The 20,587-nt window shown below is 46.5% G+C and overlaps 1 protein-coding gene across 24 annotated transcripts in view; it reads left to right on the forward strand.

Moving 5' to 3' along the window:
• The window catches only part of LOC119181662 (uncharacterized), a 115,249-nt gene that overhangs the window by 15,065 nt on the left and 79,597 nt on the right, over window positions 1-20,587 (forward strand). For 18 of the 24 annotated variants that reach the window (XM_075875705.1, XM_075875726.1, XM_075875725.1 and 15 more), the window contains 5 exons: window positions 818-973; window positions 3,081-3,285; window positions 13,433-13,506; window positions 14,542-14,694; window positions 16,666-16,870. In XM_075875705.1, coding sequence (XP_075731820.1) covers window positions 818-973; window positions 3,081-3,285; window positions 13,433-13,506; window positions 14,542-14,694; window positions 16,666-16,870 — 793 coding nt within the window. The remainder of the gene's footprint in view (window positions 1-817; window positions 974-3,080; window positions 3,286-13,432; window positions 13,507-14,541; window positions 14,695-16,665; window positions 16,871-20,587) is intronic. The other 6 variants (XM_075875720.1, XM_075875728.1, XM_075875718.1 and 3 more) reach the window with 4 other exon arrangements.

Genomic DNA, 20,587 nt, shown 5'->3' on the forward strand with positions numbered 1-20,587 from the left:
ACCCTTTATGACCAGTGGTTATCCTGTCTACACGCTATGCACTACACAATGAATCATCATATCTTTTGTGTTGTCGAAAGGCATTCACTATGCCAATCTTCGTCATTCTTCGGAGAAGCATGGTACTCGCTACCGACTTGCAAGGAGTTTGTATAATTTTTTGATGCTGTGGCTGATGATGAATTATGCCTGAAGCTTTTATAATAGATTTGAGCATTCGATGACCAGCTCGCATTCTTTGATGCCTGGTTGTTCCGTTGTTGTTCTGATAAGTTGATTACTCAAATTAACGTAATTGCTTTCTCGACGTGAAGAGGGTCCAAGGTCAGTTTTCAATGCAATTTCATGCACTGATGTGGCTAAGTGGTATAATTCTGAGCTGGCATGGAGCGAACCCGGGTTGGAATCCTGTTTCTTTGATGTTTTCTATTTATTTAGTTTTATTTTATTTCGTGCAATAGTGGTTACGGACACCGGTGGACAACTACGGTTCACAACACTTGTTGTGATCTCATAACAGCTTTTTCTGTAAAACGAGTTGGTTATATTTTGGTTTGTTGTGAAATGGTATGACAATGACTGACAGCAACTGAACAATAAACGAAAGCTGATAAAATGAAGCATACACAAAATGGAAATCAAAGCTATTAAAACAGAACTTGGAACAGAGCTGGTTTCATTTTCATGGGGAGTATGCAACATTGTGGCTACCCGGAGCTCGGATCTCTCCTTTTTTAAGTAACGCCAAGATGGTGGTACTGTGTCAAGGGAACGCTGTAAGTTATGCATTTCTTAAAGCCAAATTTTGCAACCACAGCATCGCCCACCATCACTGCCACTGTTGCATCGGCTACTTCCACTACAATGGGAGCGCCAGGCACCACCGCCGCAGTACCAGGCACGTCCAATTCCACCACACCACCACCCGACACCTCTGCCACGGCAGCACCGGGCACCGCCACTGACAAAACTGGTGAGACTTCAGCATTTTGTCTTCTGTTTTAAGAGGACTATCGATGTGCACTTTTGAAGGGGAGCAGAATGGACTAGCTGGTTTTATGTAGTTACTAAATGGTACAGTGATAATATAAGAGAAGTAAGAAACCCTTTGATTTAGCCTTATTATATGCCAAGTCCTCCCATCTTGCGGTACACAGTACCCCTCAATTTTTTTTCAAGCAACCATATCTGTCTTGCCCACAGAAGGGTTACCTTTGCAGGTTGCCAAGGTTCTGTTGACTTTACATACCACTGGATGGCTAATGGCTAAACTTTCTCTAGAAACTCCAAGCCCATTTAAAACATTTATATATATATATATATATATATATATAAGAAATTTTCTGGGTCCGGTGTAAATATAATTGCGAATAAAGGAGGACACTTACGAAAACTTGATAATTGTTTACTCTACGTTTCGGCCGTGCCACGGCCGAAAAGTAGAGTAAACAATTATAGAATTTTCGTAAGTGTGCTCCTTTATTCCTAATTATAAATATATATAGATATATATATATACACATAGATATATATATATATATATATATATATATTCTCACCACGCCCACTGCAGGGCAAAGCCCTCTCCTTTAGTCTGCCAATCCACCCGGTCTTGTGCTTGTGCTTTCCGTGGTCACATTACAACTGCGAACTTTTTAATCTCATTGACCCACCTAGCTTTTTGTCTCCCCCTCGTGCATTTGCCTTCTCTGGGAATCAAGACAGTTACCTTAAATATCAGCGGTTATCCTGCCTTTGTGCCTGGTCCATGTCCATTTCTTCTTATTGATTTCAACCATGATATCCTTAACCCTGGTTTGTTCCCTGATCCACTCTGCTCTCTTGTTGTTTCTTAAGGTGAGACCTAACCTTTTCCTTTCCATCACTCGCAGCTTGGTCCTCAACTTCAGCTGAACCCTTTTTGTAAGCCTCTATGTTTCTACTTCGTAGGTAAATACTGGCAAGATGCAGCTATTATATGCCTTCTTCTTAAGGAATAGTGGCAGTTTACCACTCATGATTTGAGAGTGTTTGCCAAATGTGCTCCACCCCATCCTTATTCTAACAACTTCAATCTCGTGGTTCGGCTCATCAGTTATTACCTGTCCTAAGTAGATGTAATCTTTTAAAACTTCTATAGCATAATACCTATATCAAAGCTCTGTTTTCTTTGGTTGTTGTATGTTACTTTCGTTTTCTGCAGATCAAGTTTGAGACTTAGCTTTGTGTTCTCTTTGTATAATCAGTAATGATGAGTGCAATTCATCCCCTGAGTGAGTCAGCAATGCAATGGCATTGACGAAGCACTAAGTTACTAAGGTACATTTCATTAATTCTTATTCCTAGCTCTCCCCAGTGTAGGCCTCTGAAAATCTCCTGTAAAGCCGTGGTAAATAGCATTGGGGAGATCGTATCCCCTTGCCTTACATTATTCTTGATTCGTATTCTGTAGCTTTCTTCATAGACCAGTATGGCGGCAAATGATCCTCTGTATATTTCTTCCGGGATGTTTATATATGTTTTTGTTGATGCCCTGATTCCGCAGTTTCTGCCTGACTGATGATATTCAGATAACACTGCGATAAGGCTATAGCGGGGCTCTGTCTGCCCACACCCACTGTACTAATCTGCATGTAGTAACAATAATTACATATGGTATGAGCATAATTACTACATAAATTCATTCCCAATATTTTTCATATGTGTCGTACACTTTCATTGTATTCTGATAGATACTATAGTCATTGGGACGGCTGATGAAAATTTTCGCAACACGGAAACATGGGAAAAACAGAAGAAAGCACTTTACCTTAAAATGTGTCCTAAGAATATACATAGACGCTAAGCCTTGTATATAACACTGGCTCCCTTAACTCCCGCCCAATATTTTCGTATGCCTGTACTTGCGTTTTCCGACATTATTATTCGCATGCTTGAAAAGACGTGAACGATGGTCCTATTGTGATCGTGTTTCTTCATGCCAACTAATTCTGTAGAAGATCTTGAATTCTGTCATTTCTTTACAGCCGGTTATTGCCATTCATTGTCGCAAGATGACAAACCCTTGCGTTTTCTTCCAGATTGCCTTGAAACGGCCGATAACAAAACCGACCTGGCACTTCCAATGGCCAGCTGTGACAGCTCTAGTGATGCCGTTCCCAGTGCAAGCCGCACGGACAAGGCAGCTGAATCTGCGGCAAACAATTCGATGCAATGGCTACATTCGAAGTATCTTGACTGCGAAGCTGCCTCGGAATACCTGTCCTGTTCCGCACCTGCAGAGCTGTACGTTACTCATCACAAGTAATCGATTAGTCCTAATCAAGTACATTTTCTTGTATTATTATAATATAATTGATTACTTTCCAAAACTGAAACAATCTAGTTGATCTAATGACAAGATTTGGTAATTTTTGATTATCAATTACACTTTGTCAAAAGTGAGTTGTACTAGTCTTCTGCGGCTACTCCGAACCCAATAAGTATGTGACTGTTCTGAAAAGACCTCCAATACTTATAGACGGGGCAGCTACAGAGCCTATTTTAACGCAACTATGTTTAAAAAGCCGGTTTCTCCGAAATCTTGGTGTCAGTGTCAACAGCAGTGTTGGGTGCCTCTATTCTTAAGAGTGAACAATTGTCGTGCTGTTGACCGAAACATTAAGAAAGACGCAAAGAATAACAAAAATTATTTGTTGGAGTCACCATCGAATACACACCATTTGCATTGTAAGCAAGTGCCTTATAACGCAAAGTCTCAGTATTACTGTAAACTGCTTTGGACAAAAGCTTTATGTGATTGTGATGTAATAGATTGAGTCTTCTCAATGCATGTAAGATTGGTTGGCAGAAGAGAGCAATCGCACGAAGCCTCAAGACATGCGAATTCCAGTGACTGGGCGTTTTAATTTCCTACCCAATACAAAGTGCTAAGACATATCATCAGCTGCAAACGCATGAACAAAAGGAGCAGCTGCACAGGTTTGTGTGTTGTGTAATGAATTCTTCGCTGATTCGCAAAAGGAAGAAGTATTGCTGAGAGGCTCCTAAGAACTGCACTTCAATTTATGTCGAATCCCCCACAGTGGGTGTGTGCCACAGTGAATAGGTAGACAAGAACTGCACCTGCAGTGGGCAATGTACAGTAGCTCAAATTGGCCAATGTCACGGTTTAGGCATGCACTGAGAACCGAGGCTAAGCTAGCAGTTAAGAAGGCGATGCATACAGGGCACTATTGCACTATCACATTTTCCTCTTGACTGTGAATCAAGAGTTGTCCATGTTCGTTTTTGTTTCTCACTTCTTTAACCTTACCTACAACGTCATACCCGAGCTCCAAGAAAAGCAAAGGCGGACAGTTCATATGTACCACTATGTGTTTCAAAATTGAATTTACTCCACTGTCGTAATTTGTAACTACATATAAATGTGTAGAAAAGAAAAAAGTCACCGTTTAGCTGCAAGGGTGAATTAGAACGTGATAACATACGAGCGGCTAATGCAGTCGCCACATTAAGTTTTTGTTTTTATGTAGTGACCCTTTGGCTCCTGTAGGATACAATTTCGGATAACCATACAAAGCTCTGGCCTAGCGATTTTCGTGCTGCTCGTCCCTCTAATTTGAAATAACTGGTGAATAGGCTTGCGCGAATATTCAAAGGAATAGTAGAGTACTCAAATTTGATTCGAATTTAAATTATCTGTAGTGACAAATACGGGCTCTAAGAACGACGAAGAAGACGTTTGTTGTGGCGGAGGCCAACCAGCAGTTCCAGCAGCTGCTGCTGCAGCTGCTGCTGAAACTGCTGGTTGCTGTCTAGGTGCTGTTAGGCCCAATAAACGGTTGCTCTACCCCAGCGTGCGTCTAGCAGTATTCTTACATTTGATGGCGAGTGCTGGTTGTCTCAAACTGGAACTCTGTTCCCAGACTCTACCTTAGCCCCTCGCCTCGCCAATGCCTGACAACATGACCCAGCCCCCTTCAGTGATGATCCCATCTGTCACCTGTTCTGGAATGCCACAACAGAGAGATCCAGTGATTTTCAACGCGACTGACGACCAAGACGGCGAAGACTGGCTGTCGCAGTATGAAGCGGAAAGCGCCCACAATAAGTGGGATGACACAGACAAGCTCGCTTAGCTCAATTTCTATCTCTCGGGCGTGGCAGAAGTGTGGTTTAACAACCACAAAGCGGAAATACCCTCTTGGCCAACCTTCAAGACGCGCTTCGCAGAAGTCTTTGGCCGACCCGCTGTTCGCAAGCGCTGCGCCAAACAGTGCCTGCGCTGCCGGGCACAGCGCTCAGGTGAGACCTTTACCTTGGATATTGAGGATGTTCTGGACCTCTGCCGTTGTATCGATTCTGTAATGTCTGACACTGACAAAATACGACACATCACGAAAGGTATTGAGGACGGCGCCCTTCACATGCTCGTTGCGAAAAACCCGCAAACCGTCGTCCAGCTTATTCAGCACTGTCACAGTTTCGACGAGCTGCAAAGAGAGCAGACTTTTCCTCGATGTCCAAACCTCGACATGACCTCTACATCAAGGTTAACCGTTGGCGCTGTTTCCTCCGAACAAACCATGTTAATGCAGCAAATTCAGCAGTTTGTCCGAGAACAAGTTTCGCGCCAATTGTCTCTTGTGCCGTACGTCCCAACCAGTGCGCACACGCTGACCCCAACGCTCCGCAAGGCAATTGAAGAGCAAGTTTCTGACGCCCTGTCTCCCACATACAATCCTCCGCCTATCTCCGCCCCTCTCATTTACGCTGAGGCCGCCAGACGATCGCCGCCGTTGCTACCAAACTGACCATCGCCGTCATCGCTACCAACCGTCAAGCGTCGCGGACCTTGCTAGACAGCCCCGTCCCCTCTACGCAGCAAGTCCACCTACCCGTCGCCACCCACCTCCTCTTCGCCACCCCACACAACCATCAACAAACCCTTGGCGCACTCCAGACAACAGGCCAATTTGCTATTCCTGCCAGCTTCCTGGTCATGTAGCACGCTACTGCCGTATTACAACCCAACTGCTGGTGAGGTGACTTATGGACTCCTATCGTCCAGAGCCACCACGGCCGTCTTCGTTCCACCCCACGTCGGATCAGTCGATGCGGCTTCGACAGGAATCGGTCGCCCTCACCACGGCGCCGCTCTATTTCTCAGATGCTTCCTCGATCAGCACCCGCCCAAACGGAAAACTGACCATCGCAGTTCCCGAGGCAAGAAGTGCGCATATATCGAAACCTTCAAGGCCTCCGTTTTTACCTGCTAATGAAATAACTGTGCATATTGATGGTGTTCCTGCGAAAGCGCTCGTTCATACTGGTGCTGCCGTTTCTGTGTCAAGTGGTGAACTGTGGCGCAAGTTGAAGAAGCTTACGCTGCCGCTTTCCGATGTCTCTCTCCGCACGGCCTCAGCGCATCACATCCAACCTTCTGCGACGTGCACAGCTCGACTGGTCATCGAAAATATTTTGTATGTAGTCGAATTCGTGTTTTCCCCATGTTCACACGATATCATCTTAGGCTGGGACTTCCTCTGCGCTCATCATGCTGTCGTTCACTGTGCGCGTGCCGAACTACAGTTGTCGACAATGTGTGAACTGCCCCTGTGTTAAGCGCCGACGTCTGAAGCACCTTCTTACAAGCCGCTATCTTCCCGAGTCACCGTAGCCGCAGACACTCACATTCCTCCTCTATCCTGTGTTCATGTGCCACTCTTCTGCGATGACGCACCTTCTGTCACCGCCCCCTTTATCCCCTCAGACACCTTCGGCTCTCCCAAAAGCTTCTTTCTCCCGTTCGCAGTTGTCACCGTAGAAAACTCACGTGGCTCTATTTATATAACGAACTCTCTTCCTTCCCTGGCCGTATTATTCCGCGGCGAACTCCTCGGTCACCTTAAAGAAATTGATTCTGCTTCATTCAGTCACCTACCTGATGACTTGTCATCATCTCACTTAAACACCATTACCTGTGATACCACTCTTCATCTCCGGAGGATTTTTCCCCATCCTTTGACCCTAAACTTCCCTTTGCTCAGCGCATCCAACTCCTGGCTTTACTCAATCGCTTCAAGATGTCATTTGACCATAGCCAACCTTCTTTGGGTCGCACGTCTGCCATCGTTCACAAAATCGACATCGGTAGCCATGCACCTTTGCGCCAGCGCCCATATCGAGTTTCTCACGCTGAAGGCCCTGCCTGATCAGGTGAACGATATGCTTCGACCTGGTGTAATACAACCTTCAAACAGCCGTTGGGCCTCTTCGGTTGTACTGGTAAGAAAAAAAATCATAGCATCAGATTTTGCGTTGATTACAGGCGTCTTAATAAAAGCACGAGAAAAGATGTTTAGCCGCTGCCAAGAATCGATGACGCCCTCGATTGCCTGCCAGAAGCAGAGTTCTTTTCTTTAGATCTTCGATCCGGCTACTTGCAGGTCCCTATGAATGAAGCTGACTGCTCCAAGACTGCGTTCGTAACGCCCGACGGATTGTACGAGTTTAAGGTCATGCCATTCGGCCTCTGTAATGCGCCTGCTTCTTCGAGGGTCTCATGCACAACATCCTTAGAGGCTTTAAATGGAACACATGCCTGTGCTATTTGGATGACGTCATCGTTTTTTTCGAAGGACTTCAACTCCCACCTCAGCCGCCTAGCAAGCGTCCTGACTTGTCTTTTCAACGCTGGACTGCAGCTGAATTTGAAAAAATGCCACTTCGCTGCCCGCCAGCTTACCATCTTAGGGCATGTTAGCAAGCATGGTGTTCGTCCTGATCCAGCCAAGCTTCGCACTGTCACCGACTTTCCCAGGCCGGCTACACTAAAAGAACTCCGCAGCTTCATTGGGCTCTGCTCATATTTTCGCCGTTTTGTGGGCAATTTCGCCACCATAATCCCACCCTTGACACAGCTACTTGCCGACAACCAAAACGTCTGTGTGGTCCGCAGCATGCGACGAAGCATTCGCGTCTTTATGCCATCTTCTGACATCACCACCTATTCTACGCCACTTTGATCCACATGCTCCAACCGAAATCCATACAGACGCTAGTGAAGTTGGCCTCTGCGCGATTCTTGCTCAGCGTAAATCTGGCTTCGATGAGTATGTTGTGTCCTACGCTAGTCGCACCCTCACTAAAGCGGAAAAGAACTATTCAGTCACCGAGAAAAAATGCCTTGCCATTTTTTGGGCAATCGCAAAATTCTGGCCTTATGTATATGGCCGCCCATTTTACGTCGTGACTGATCACCACGCATTGTGTTGGTTGTCGTCATTAAAAGACCCATCTGGTCGCCTAGCTCACTGGGCACTACGTCTCCAAGATTACGATATTCGTGTAATTTATCGGTCAGGCCGCAAGCATTCGGACGCCGGCGCTCTTTCTCGCTCGCCACTTCCCCACTGTGATGGTTACGGACGTTCGTCACTATGTTTGCTTATAGCGGACGAGAAAGGATTAACATGAACAATTTATTTGATGGCACGGGTGGAACGGCTGACGGCGCACGGATACGCTACCGTGTGCAGCGCCGTTGAGTCGGACGTCGCGGCCAACCCAGCAGTCAGGGTCGCAACTCCGGAGGTCCAGGATCATGCCACGGCTCACGAGGACCACACCCGGTAGGTCTCGCCCACGAACCTGCTCCCGGACACTGCACCCAGGCAGGAGCCGTTCTGCAGGCCCCGTCCTTGGACCTTGTACAGGCCGACGGACTCGACCTCGAACAGACACATCGGGGTTCGACCTGGCCGACACGTACGGGTCCCACGTCCGGCTCAGGAACGCTGCTAGAAACTCGTCCTCTCGAACGGCGCACCGCTTCCTCTGCCTTCGTGGCCTCAACCCTCGAGCTCTCTTTTCCGCACGTTCCTTCTTCTTGGCCAGGGCACCACCAGGTACCCTCGGGTGCACACTGCAGCTCATGAGCTCGCGGCCCACGTCCGAGTCTGGCGCGTCGCTCGGTACGGCTCGGCACCGTTCGGCGATCCTCGATTCAGCCAGAGCTCCCCTGGCAACTGGATCCTCGGCCACCCTGAACCTCGCCCGGCTCCGTGGTCCTCCGAACACACGCCCGCGTCTCGCCCGGCAGAACGTCTTGCTCGTCCCTTGCCGATGTGCGACGCTCTGGTGACACCAGCGCTTGATGGCATGGGTGCGGCTACGGAGCAGTCAACCCGCATCGGAGACGCGATGCTCCATGCGGGGAATGGCCAGCCCGTCCAGCGAACAGCTTGCGTCGAGACGCGATGCTCGTTGCAACCGTGACCATTAGCCAGGCCACGTTCATCGCTGTGCCGAACGGCTGACCGTGGAGACGCCTCGCCGAGATCGGCGATGCCCTCGGCAAGGAAGAGAACAGCAGGCCAGGCCGCGCCCCGAGATGCAGTACTCGTGCCGACAATGCCGCCCCAGCTGGTGGTTGGACGGCAGCAGTGTGGACGGCCGCGTTCCCTGGCCGGAACCTGGATTGCCTGCGTCCGACGCTTCGGCCTGCTGTCTTCCGTCTGCCGCTGCTTCGGCTCGTCCCCAGCCACAAAGCTTACTGCCACGTAATGGTAACACGTGGCCTAATCGTGGCACGCCACCTCTATGGGCCACCACAGGTCATTAGCTGATTCGCTGACACTCACGCGCACATTACACGCGCCTTGCCCCGCACTTCCGTCGTCGTTTTCTTCACACATCACGCCCACAATTATGTTGCAGTGTCTGTTTCCAGCTGCGAATGTTCTTCACTTGAACAGGCCGACATGTCTGCTGAGCAACGCCAGGATCCATGAATAGCATCTCTCTTAGAGTACCTGTCTCGGACGTCTCAACGTACAGACAATCGTTTACTTCGACGAACTGCTCGCCATTTTACTATCCGTGACGGTCTTCTTTACCGGTGAAACTACCTGATGGCCACAAATGGTTGCTGGTAATACCTCGCCACCTACGTTCCGACGCTTGTGCCTCCTTCCACGCGGATCCACAATGCGCCCACGCAGGTGTAGTGAAGACGTATGCTCCCCTACCAATTCGATATTACTGGCGCGGAATGTACCGCTTTGTTAGGCAGTACGTCCGTTCATGTTCCTTGTGCAAACGCCGGAAGAGCTCCCCTCGCACAACCACAGGGCCACTGCAGCCACTGCCTTGTCCTTCTCGGCCTTTCAGCCGCATCGGAATCGACTTGTACGGTCCTCTACCATACACACCAAATGGAAACCGCTGGGTCATCGTAGCGGCGGACCACCTTACGCGCTATCCCGAAACTTTTGTGCTTCCCGAAGTCGCTGCGCGTGAAGTCGGCCTGTTCATTCTGCAGAACCTCGTCCTTCGGCATGGTGCACCCCGCGAGCTTCTCAGTGACTGTGGCCGTTCTTTCTCGTCGGAAGCTGTAGAAGCCCTCCTACGCGATTGCAACATCGTGCACCGAACAACGACCGCATACCACCACCAAACCGACGGGATGACCGAGACATTCCATCGAATGCTGGGTGACATGCTCTTCATGTATGTTTCTGATGACCATACGAACTGGGACCGCATACTGCCATTCGTTACTTACGCTTACAATAGCGCAATTCAATCGACAACTGGATTCTCCCTATTCTTCCTTCTTTATGGTCGGGAACCTTCATGGTTCTTGGACACTATCCTTCTGTACCGCCCAGACCATTCAGAATCGACAACTTAGGCCGAAGCCGCCACATATGCCGAAGAATGTCGGCAGCTAGCACGTTCGCTAACTACGCACGATCAGGCTCGCCAGAAGCACTCGCATGACCGACGCTCATCCCCTTCGTCATACGCACCTGGGAATATAGTGTGGCTCCGAGTGCCATCGTCTGCCCCAGGCCTTTGCTCAATGCTCATACCCAAGTATGACAATCCGTACCGGATCCTGCGCCAGACTTCACCAGTCAACTACATAGTTGAACCTATTCAACCATCTACAGATCAACGACGCCGCGGGCGCGAGACTGTGCACGTCGAGGGTCTAAAACCTCACTACGACCCACCAGTCCTGACTGTGCCATAGGTCGCCAGGATGGCTCCTTTCGCACTGGGGAGTCGATGTATTGACAAATAAGGGCTCTAAGAATGACGAAGAAGACGTTTGTTGTGGCGGAGGCTCGTGCTGCTGTAGCTGGTGCTGAAACCGCTGCTTGCTGTCTCGGTGCTGTTAGGCCCAACAAACGGTTGCTCTACCGCGGCGTGCGTCTAGCAGTATTCTTACATGTCGAATATTTCAAAGCATTCGACATGAACGAATAAGTGTATACAAAACCGCAAGTAATCGCTTGTAAAGATATTTTCACTGCAGAAATATGATGATAAGCCGTGAAAACATCTACTCAAGACAAATTGGCTCTGTCGCGAAGTCTCACTTCAAATTTAAAGGGGTCCTGCAACACTTTTTGAGCATGGTCAGCAAACGCTGCCAATCGCTATTCGGAGCTACTGAAAATACGTGAGCGAAATATTAGAGCGCAGCACAAAACCTTAAATGCACAATAAATCCCAATCAGATAAAAATTGCTCTCTTTTCTCTGCAAATGACGCCACAATGCCAAAAATCACTAGTCTGAGCCATCGTACCAGCCATTCGCTAATTCGAGCATGGGGTGCCCAATCCTCACTGGGGTGGCTGCGGGCGGCCGCGACACGTCCACGTCTACATACGCCGTCGCCCTGAAAAGCCGCGAATTTATATAAAAAAAGAGAAATACTGGTCAACGTCACGACACGCATGTAACGTATTTCCTTTCCATATACATGCCATCTCTCCCATCTTTGCTTCAAGCGCTTTCATCAGGACGAGAAGAGAGAATGCAATTGCAGCATGTGGCAAATCTTTGCGACTTTGCTCATGCTAGACAGATTCCCAAAATTTTTGAGGGGTTTAATTCATAAAGTAAGAAGCTTCTTTAGTGAATCTATTCCATGGCTACTTGAAAAACTGTTGTAGGGTCCCTTTTAATGAACACGCTATCCTCAAATCAATTTATCATTTTCTTAGCTTAAAAGCTTGTTTTGCCAGTTTACACACTCTAACTGAAATGAGTAATGTTACATGTTTTACAGGCTATCACTTGCATCCTATTGAAAGTCAAATTTTGCTGCTTCTCAAAGTTGTTTAGACTGCTTTTGAATTGAAAACCTAAAGAAAGCTCTTGCATAGAGGCCATATTTCAAAAAAAGTATTGTGTAGGTTTAATAGGTCATGATAAATATGCCCATTTTTTTAATACATGATAGATTCTATTCGAATTGAAATTGTTCGACCAAAGTTACTATTCGCTTCGAACCTAAAATTCACTATTCGCAGAAGCCTACTCGTGAAGGCACAAAGGAATATCCGCTCTTTTCAGGTGTTGTGGAAATTGCCATTGCTCTTGTGGGCACCATCTCACCTGTCTTATTCAAAGTTTGATTTTTATGCCCAAGCAATGCAGCCACCCCACCGGAATCTATTCATTCACCTGACGGAGCTGGCCGGCACGTTCTGTCTGTCTGAGATTGCAGTTTTAACGCTTGCACACAGAGCATGCGACGCACGTGCTGAGGTTATCAATTTGAACTTGTGGAATAAACGATGAGGGCAAAATAGTTTGTGGTGATAATAAAATCATTGTTGCAATATAAATGACACCCAGAATATCTTTTTATAGATAGTGGTTTACTTAGCACAGTATTTTTGCATTTGTAGGAGATGTCTTATAAGACATTTTGAGAAACACTGAGATCAGCAATTATTTTGTACAGCTCCAAAGAAGTGTAATGTCCATTTGTGATATAATTTAGCTATGTAATACAAGAATAGGTGCATATTTAGTCACCAGAATTCTAGAAGTCACGTGGACTTTTTTTATGATAGGAAAAAAGTCCATGCAAGGGTGATTCGCAAAGATTAACGCCTTGTATGCAATGCCAGCTTGCTATCTTAGTAGCCTAGTTGGCGTTACCTGCACAGAACAAACATCATAAAACGAATGGAGGCAGGGAGCTGCACCACGAAAGTTATGCAATCATAGAGACTGGTGACCTCTTTCTTGCCAGTGTTTTCATGACCACATTTGACATCAATCTGCACTGCGAATGTTTTCTATCGTAAAGGAACTCTCGCGTGCCGTTTTGGTCATGCCGATACATGTCGTCTTCAAAGTGTAACGTTCATTGTTTATGCATTCAAGCTTAATTAGTTTGCAAGGCAATCAAGTTGTGTGTTTCTTTGAAAGCACTTCAGAAAGTGTAAAGATGTCTTTGCATAAATAAGATTCAGTTGCTACTGCACTTCAGGTGATTTGGATACACTTGCCAGTAGTCAATTTGTCCAAGGTGTTAGCAGTTTCTTGTTTATTATTATTATAGTTCATGTTATCGTATGCACTACACAACAAAACATGACAATAACCTTTCTCTGTAGACGTCCTGAGGATAAACTCAATGCAAAACTAGAAGATATGGATCACCAGGATGCCGACACTACTATTGACAATGGTGAGTGATGGAAGCTTTTTCATTATTATTATAGCATGGGAACATACAGCCCTTAGTTTCTCCCTGAAAAACTTAATTTCACCGCATTACTTTATTGGTTTGAAGAGGCTTGTATACACGAAATGTGTGTCTATGCGCTATGCGCTATGTGTATCTATGCGCTATGTGTATCTATGCGCTATGTGTATCTATGCGCTATGTGTATCTACACGCTATGCACTACAATATGAGTCATCATATCTTTTGTGTTGTCGGAAGGCATTCACTATGCCAATCTTCATCATTCTTCGGAGAAGGATGGTACTCGCTACAGACTTGTAAGGAAGTTTGTATAATTTTTTGATGCTGTGGCTGATGAAGATGAATTATGCCTGAAGCTTTTATAATGGATTTGAGCATTCCATGACCAGCTCGTTACGCAATTCGCATTCTTTGATGCCTGGTTGTTCCGTTGTTGTTCTGATAAGTATTACTCAAATTAATGTAATTGCTTTCTCGACGTGAAGCGGGTCCAAGGTCAGTTTTCAATGCAATTTCAAGCACTGATGTGGCTAAGTGGTATAATTCTGAGGTGGCATGGAGCGAACCCGGGTTGGAATCCTGTTTCTTTGATGTTTTCTATTTATTTAGTTTTATTTTATTTCGTGCAATAGTGGTTGCGGACACCGGTGGACAACTACGGTTCACAACGCTTGTTGTGATATCATAACAGCTTTTTCGGTAAAACGAGCTGGTTATATCTTAGTTTGTTGTGAAGCGGTATGCCAATGACTGACAGCAACTGCACAATAAATGAAAGCTGTTAAAAGGAAGCGTACACAAAATCGAAATCAAAGCTATAAAACAGAACTTCAAACAGAGCTGGTTTTGTTTTTCATTGGGGGTATGCAACATTGTGGCTACCTGGAGCTCTGATCTCTCCTTTTTTAAGTAATGCCACGATGGTGGTACTGTGTCAAAGGAAGGCTGTAAGATATGCATTTTTTAAAGCCAAATTTTCAACCACAACATTTGCCGCCATCACTGCATCTGCAGCATCAGGTACTTCCACTGCAACGACAGCGCCAGGCACCACCACTGAGACCGCACACCAACGCAGCGCTGCAGTACCAGGCACATCCACTTCGACCACACCACCGCCCGACACCTCTGCCATGGCAGCACCAGGCACCACCACTGAAAAAACGGGTGAGACTTCAGCATTTTGTCCTCTGTTTTAAAAGAACTATCAATGTGCACTTTTGAAGGGAGCAGATTGGGCTAGCTGGTTTCATGTAGTTAATTAACGGTACAGTGATAATATAAGAAAAATAGGAAACCCTTTGATTTAGCCTTTTTATATGACAAGTCCTCCCATTTTGCTTGGCACTGTACCCCTCAATTTTTTTAAAGCATCCCAAATCTATCTTGCACACAAAAAGGTTACCTTATCAGGTTGTCAAGGTTCTGTTGACTTTGCATAACACTGAATGGCTAAACTTTCTCTAGAAACACCGTCTTATCTGCATTTACATAGAATTGCTAATAGTAGCTTTGCGCAAATAGTAAATTTCTGGTACAAAGTGACTTCGAATTTAGCGTAATTTTCATGACCTAAATATATATATATATATATATATATATATATATATATATTCATCCTGACTACGCCCACTGGAGGGCAAAGGTCTCTCCCTTAGTCCGCCAATCCACCCGGTCTTGTGCTTTTCGTGGTCACATTACAACTGTGAACTTTTTGATCTCATTGACCCACCTAACTTTCTCTCCCTAATGCATTTGCCTTCCTTGGGAATCAAGACAGTTACCCTTAATATTCAGCGGTTATCCTGTCTATCTGCCTGGCCCATGTTGATTTCTTCTTATTGATTTCAACCTTGATTTCCTTAACCCTAATTTGTTCCCTGATCCAATCTGCTCTCTTGTTGTTTGTTAAGGTGAGACCTAAAATTTTCTTTTCCATCACTCGCTGCATCGTTCTCAATTTAACCTGAACCCTCTTTGTAAGCCTGTATGTTTCTACTTCGTAGGTAAATACTGGCAATATGCAGCTATTATAAGCCTTCCTCTTGAGGAATAGTGGCAGTCTTCCAGTCAAGATTTCAGGGTGTTTGCCAAATGTGCTCCACCCCATTCTTATTCTAACTACTTGAATCTTGTGGTTCGGCTCATCAGTTATTACCTGTCCTAAGTAGATGTAATCTTTTAAAACTTCAATAGCATAATATATTTATCGAAGCTCTGTTTTCTTTGGATGTTGTATGTTACTTTCGTTTTCTGTAGATCAGCTTTGAGACTTAGCTTTGTGTTCTCGTTGTATAATCGGTAATCACGAGTTGCAATTCGTCCCCTGAGTGACTCAGCAATGCAATGACTTTGACGAAGCACTAGGTTACTAAGGTACATTTCATTAATTCTTATTCCTAGCTCTCCTCAGTCTAGGCCTCTGAAAATCTACTGTAAGCATGAGGTAAATAGCATCGCGGAGATTGTATCCCCTTGCCTTACATCTTTCTTGATTGGTATTCTGTAGCTTTTTTCATAGAGCAGTATGGTGTCAAATGATTCTCTGTAGATTTCTTCCGGGATGTCTATATATGCTTTGTTGACCCTCTGATTTCGCAGTTTCTGCCTGACTGATGATATTCAGAGAACACCGCTATAACGCAATAGCGGGGCTCTTTGCCCATACGTTTTGTACTAATTTGTATGTAGTAACAATAATTACATGCGGTATGAGTATACTTACTACAGAAATTCATTCCGCATAATTTTCATATATATGTCGTTCAACTTCATTGTAATCTAACTGATACTATAGTCATTAGGACAGCTTAAGGAAGTGTTTGCAGCATGAAAACTCGGGAAAAACAGAAGAGAGCACTTTAACGTGAAATGTGTTCTAGGATAATGCATAGATATTAAACCCTGGTATATGTCACTGGTTCCCTTAACTCCCGCCTCAATTTTTTGTATGCCTGTACTTGAATTTTCTCACATTATTATTCGCATGCTTGAAAATACGTGAACTTCAGGATTGTCCTATTGTGATCGTGTTTCTTCATCCCAACTACTTTAGTAGATCTTGAATTCTGTCATTTCTTTCAGTTGGTTATCGCCATTCTTTGTCGCAAGATGACAAACCCTTACGTTTTCTTCCAGATTGTCTTGAAACGGCAGAAAACAAAACTGACCTAGCGCTTCCAATGGCCAGCAGCAACAGCTCCAGTGACGCAGTTCCCAGTGCAAGCCCTGCAGGCAAGGCAGCTGAATCTGCGGCAAACAGCTCGATGCATGGGCAACAGTTGAAGTGTCTTGGCAGCAAAGCTACCTCAGAACACCTGACCTGTTTGGCAACAGCAGAGCTGTACGTTACCAGTCACAAGTAATCGATTAGTTCTAATCAACTGCATTTTGTTGCATTATTGTAGTGTAAATATTTTTTTGAAACTGAATCAATCTAGTTGATCCAATGACAAGATTTCGTAATTATTTTTGATTATCAATTACATTTTGTCAAAAGCGAGTTGTAGCAGTCTTCTGTGGCTACTCCCATCCCAATAAGTATGTGTCTGTTCTGAAGGGACTTTCCGTACACGAAGACGGGGAAGCTGCGGAAACTCTTTTAACGCAACAATGTTAAGAAAGCTTGTTTCGACGAAATCCTGTTGGCAATGCCTGCGAGCCTCTGTTGTTCAGAGTGGACAACCATTGTGTCATTGACCAATAAATTCAGAAAGATGCAATGAATAAGGAAAGTTATTGGTTCGAGACACCATCAAACACACACCATCTGCATTGATAGCTGCTTTGCATAAAAGCTTTATATGATTGTGATGTAATGCATCTCGTCTTCTTAACGCATGTAAGGTTGGTTGGCAGAAGAGAACAATCGCACCAAGCCTCAAGACGTGCAAAATTTCAGTGACTGGGCATTTTAATTTCCTACACAATACAAAGTGCTAAGACGTATCATCAGCTGCAAACGCATGAACAAAAGGAGCAGCTGCACAGGTTCGCGTGTTGTGTAATGAATTCTTCGCTGATTCGCAAAAGGAAGAAGTATTGCTGAGAGGCTTCTAAGAACTGCACTTCAATTCATGACGAATCCCCCAAAGTGGGTGTGTGCCACTGTGAATAGGTAGACAAGAACTGCACCTGCAGTGGGCATTGTACAGTAGCTCAAAATGACCAATGTCACGGTTTAGGCATGCACTGAGAACCGTGGCTAGGCTAGCAGTTAAGAAGGCGATGCATACAGGGCACCATTACACTATTACATTCTCCTCTTGACTGTGAATCATAAGAGTTGACCATGTTTTTTTTTTTTTCTCACTTCTTCAACCTTAACTATAACACTGTACCCGAGCACCAAGAAAAGCAAAGGGCGACTCTTCATAGATACCACTATGTGCTTCATTATAGAATTTACTGCATTGTCATAATTTGTAACTAAATATAACTGAGTAGGATCGAAAAAAATTGCAAGCCAGCCACAAGGTGAATCTATGAACGTGATAACAATAAAATGAAATATTGACACACCTCGATGGGCGCATGAAGAGGAAGAGGTGAAAGCGGTCTGGCTCACGAGCAGCTCGGTCGCCGGTTTCTGGCTCTGAGCTGTACCGATCTCAACCATTTCCTGTAAATAAACGCGTTCCTTCGTCACAGTTGTGGTGGAGGTGCTGGGTAAGCCAGCTACTGTCAAGCGAGACCGGAGAGCAGCCGTCTACTAACGACGGAACCGCAAGAGCACGAGCTTCGCCGCAGCCGTCGACTAGCGGGCTTGCCACCACTACCTCGAGATATGAACTTGGACGGAGACATCCAGCAGCCGGTCGCGAGGGCGCCGTCTTTCCACTACCGAGAGCCACGCACATTTACAGGAAAACCTGGCGATGACGTTGAAGAATGGCTCAGCCACTATCAACGGGTGAGCCGAGCCAATGGCTGGAATGCGGCCAGCCAGTTGTCCCACGTGGGTCTATTTCTCGATGGCAGTGCTTTAGTGTGGTTCGAGAATCACGAAGACACCTTGACAACATGGGACCAGTTTATGGAGGAGATCAAGAAGTGCTTTGGCGACCCTGCGACGAAGAAGAAACGTGCAGAGCAAATGTTGTCGCAGAGAGCTCAAGCTTGTGGTGAGACATGCAGAACCTACATTGAGGAGGTACTGAAACTGTGCAAATGTGTGGACACCAACATGACGGAAGAGGACAAGGTGGGCCACATTCTCAAAGGAATTGCGGAAGACGTCTACCACTTCCTTATCGGCAAGGAGAGTCTTGAGTCTGTGGCCGATGTGATTGGGCACTGCCGAACGTTTGAGGCCCTGAAGACTCGCCGCATCACTACGAAGTTCGGACGCCTTGCCAATGTTACGACCGTCGCCACTGTCGATGTGTGCCAAGACTCCGTGCCTACCGACCTTTCGTCAACGATTCGCCTCATTGTACGTGAGGAACTTCGTCGTCACCTTTACGCGCCCTTGAACGCCCGAGAACCACCGTGCGATACACCGTCCACAAGTATCAATGCTACGAGTTTCGAGGAGCGCAGCTATTCCAACCGCGGCCCTCAGCTAAGGGCTCCACCACCGGCGTCTTCTTATGTAGAGCCGCCTTATGCTCCCCACAGTCGTTACGGCTACAACAGCCATCCACCTCCTTTTGCGTCTCAGTGGGGACAGAGCGCCGCGTACCCTCAACATCCAGCGACGTTCCCTATGCCCCGTGAACGGCCCGTCTGCTACCAGTGCGGTGTTCGTGGACATATCGCCCGATTTTGCCCAATGCGACGTAATCCACGTTCGACATTCCCTCAGAGATCCGCGACGTTTGCACAACGAAGCCAACGGCCTGACTACACCTACTGGCCCCCCAATCCAACTGACGAGCGGCACGCCTACCAGCCGATCAACCGGAGTGATTCGCCCGGATCTGTGCGCAGCCTAACGCCGCCCACCACCCGTCCACCTCGGTCACCATCTCCACGGCGCCGGTCACGAATGTCGTCTCCGCCACCGGGAAACTAGCCAGCGCGGCCGACGGAGGTGAGGTCGCTGGACGTACCGATTTTCATCAAAGAATGCCTCCACCAGTTTCTATGCTTCAGAATAAGGTTCAGGTACTTGTTGACGACGTTCCCACGATGGCATTGATAGACACTGGCGCAAGTGTTTCCGTGATGAGTTTAGTTTTTAAGCAACGACTGGGCCGTAAGGTTATGTTTCACTGGGACAAACCTGCCACATTTCGGGCAGTGAGCGGCGCATTCTTGCGTCCTGTCGGCGTCTGCACTGCGTCTGTTAGTGTTGCCGGTAAAACGTTCAAGGCGGAATTCACAGTACTGGCTCAATCAACGCATGACGTTATACTTGGCATAGACTTTTTGCGAGAGTGTCGTGCGACCGTGGATTGTGGAGCAGGTGAGGTTCTGTTGTCTACTCTCGCCCAGCAGCCTGATTGTGAGAAAGGTAACCTCACTGTAGCTAAAGATGTACTTCTGCCAGCGTGGTCCACGGCCAGCGTACAAGTGACCACTTCGGAAACCAACTCGAGTTTGAATCCACGTGACATAGTGATTGAGCCGTTGCCTGTAGCTTGTCTCAAGAAAAACATCTTTGTACCACGATGCATTGTATCTCTCGCAGACGAGACGGCTCAATTATGGGTGATAAACAGCTCACCCGAGTCGGTTGTACTACCGGCTGGTATGCGCCTTGCCCTGTTCGAAAAGCAGAGCAGCACCTGCATTGGAGCTTTAAGCGATCTTGAAAGGGCGGGTCCGGAAACTTCTGGTATGGAAGCTGAATTTTCAAAAATGGTTAGCAAGTCCATTTCCTCACAGAAGCGCAAAGACCTGGTTGCACTGCTGGCGAGACATGCTAAAGTATTTGATTTTGCACGGAAGGTGCCTAGGGCTCAGATACCGACCACGCGCGCTCGTCACAAGATCGATACTGGCTCTGCTCATCCTCTCCGACAAAAGCCCTATCGCGTGTCCGTGTCCGAACGCAAGGTTATTGCTGAACAAGTTGGCGAGATGCTAGCCACTGGTGTAATTCAAGAATCGTCAA

Source organism: Rhipicephalus microplus, chromosome 10, assembly GCF_043290135.1.
Source record: "Rhipicephalus microplus isolate Deutch F79 chromosome 10, USDA_Rmic, whole genome shotgun sequence".
In the NCBI taxonomy this organism is placed as follows: Eukaryota; Metazoa; Arthropoda; class Arachnida; order Ixodida; family Ixodidae; genus Rhipicephalus; species Rhipicephalus microplus.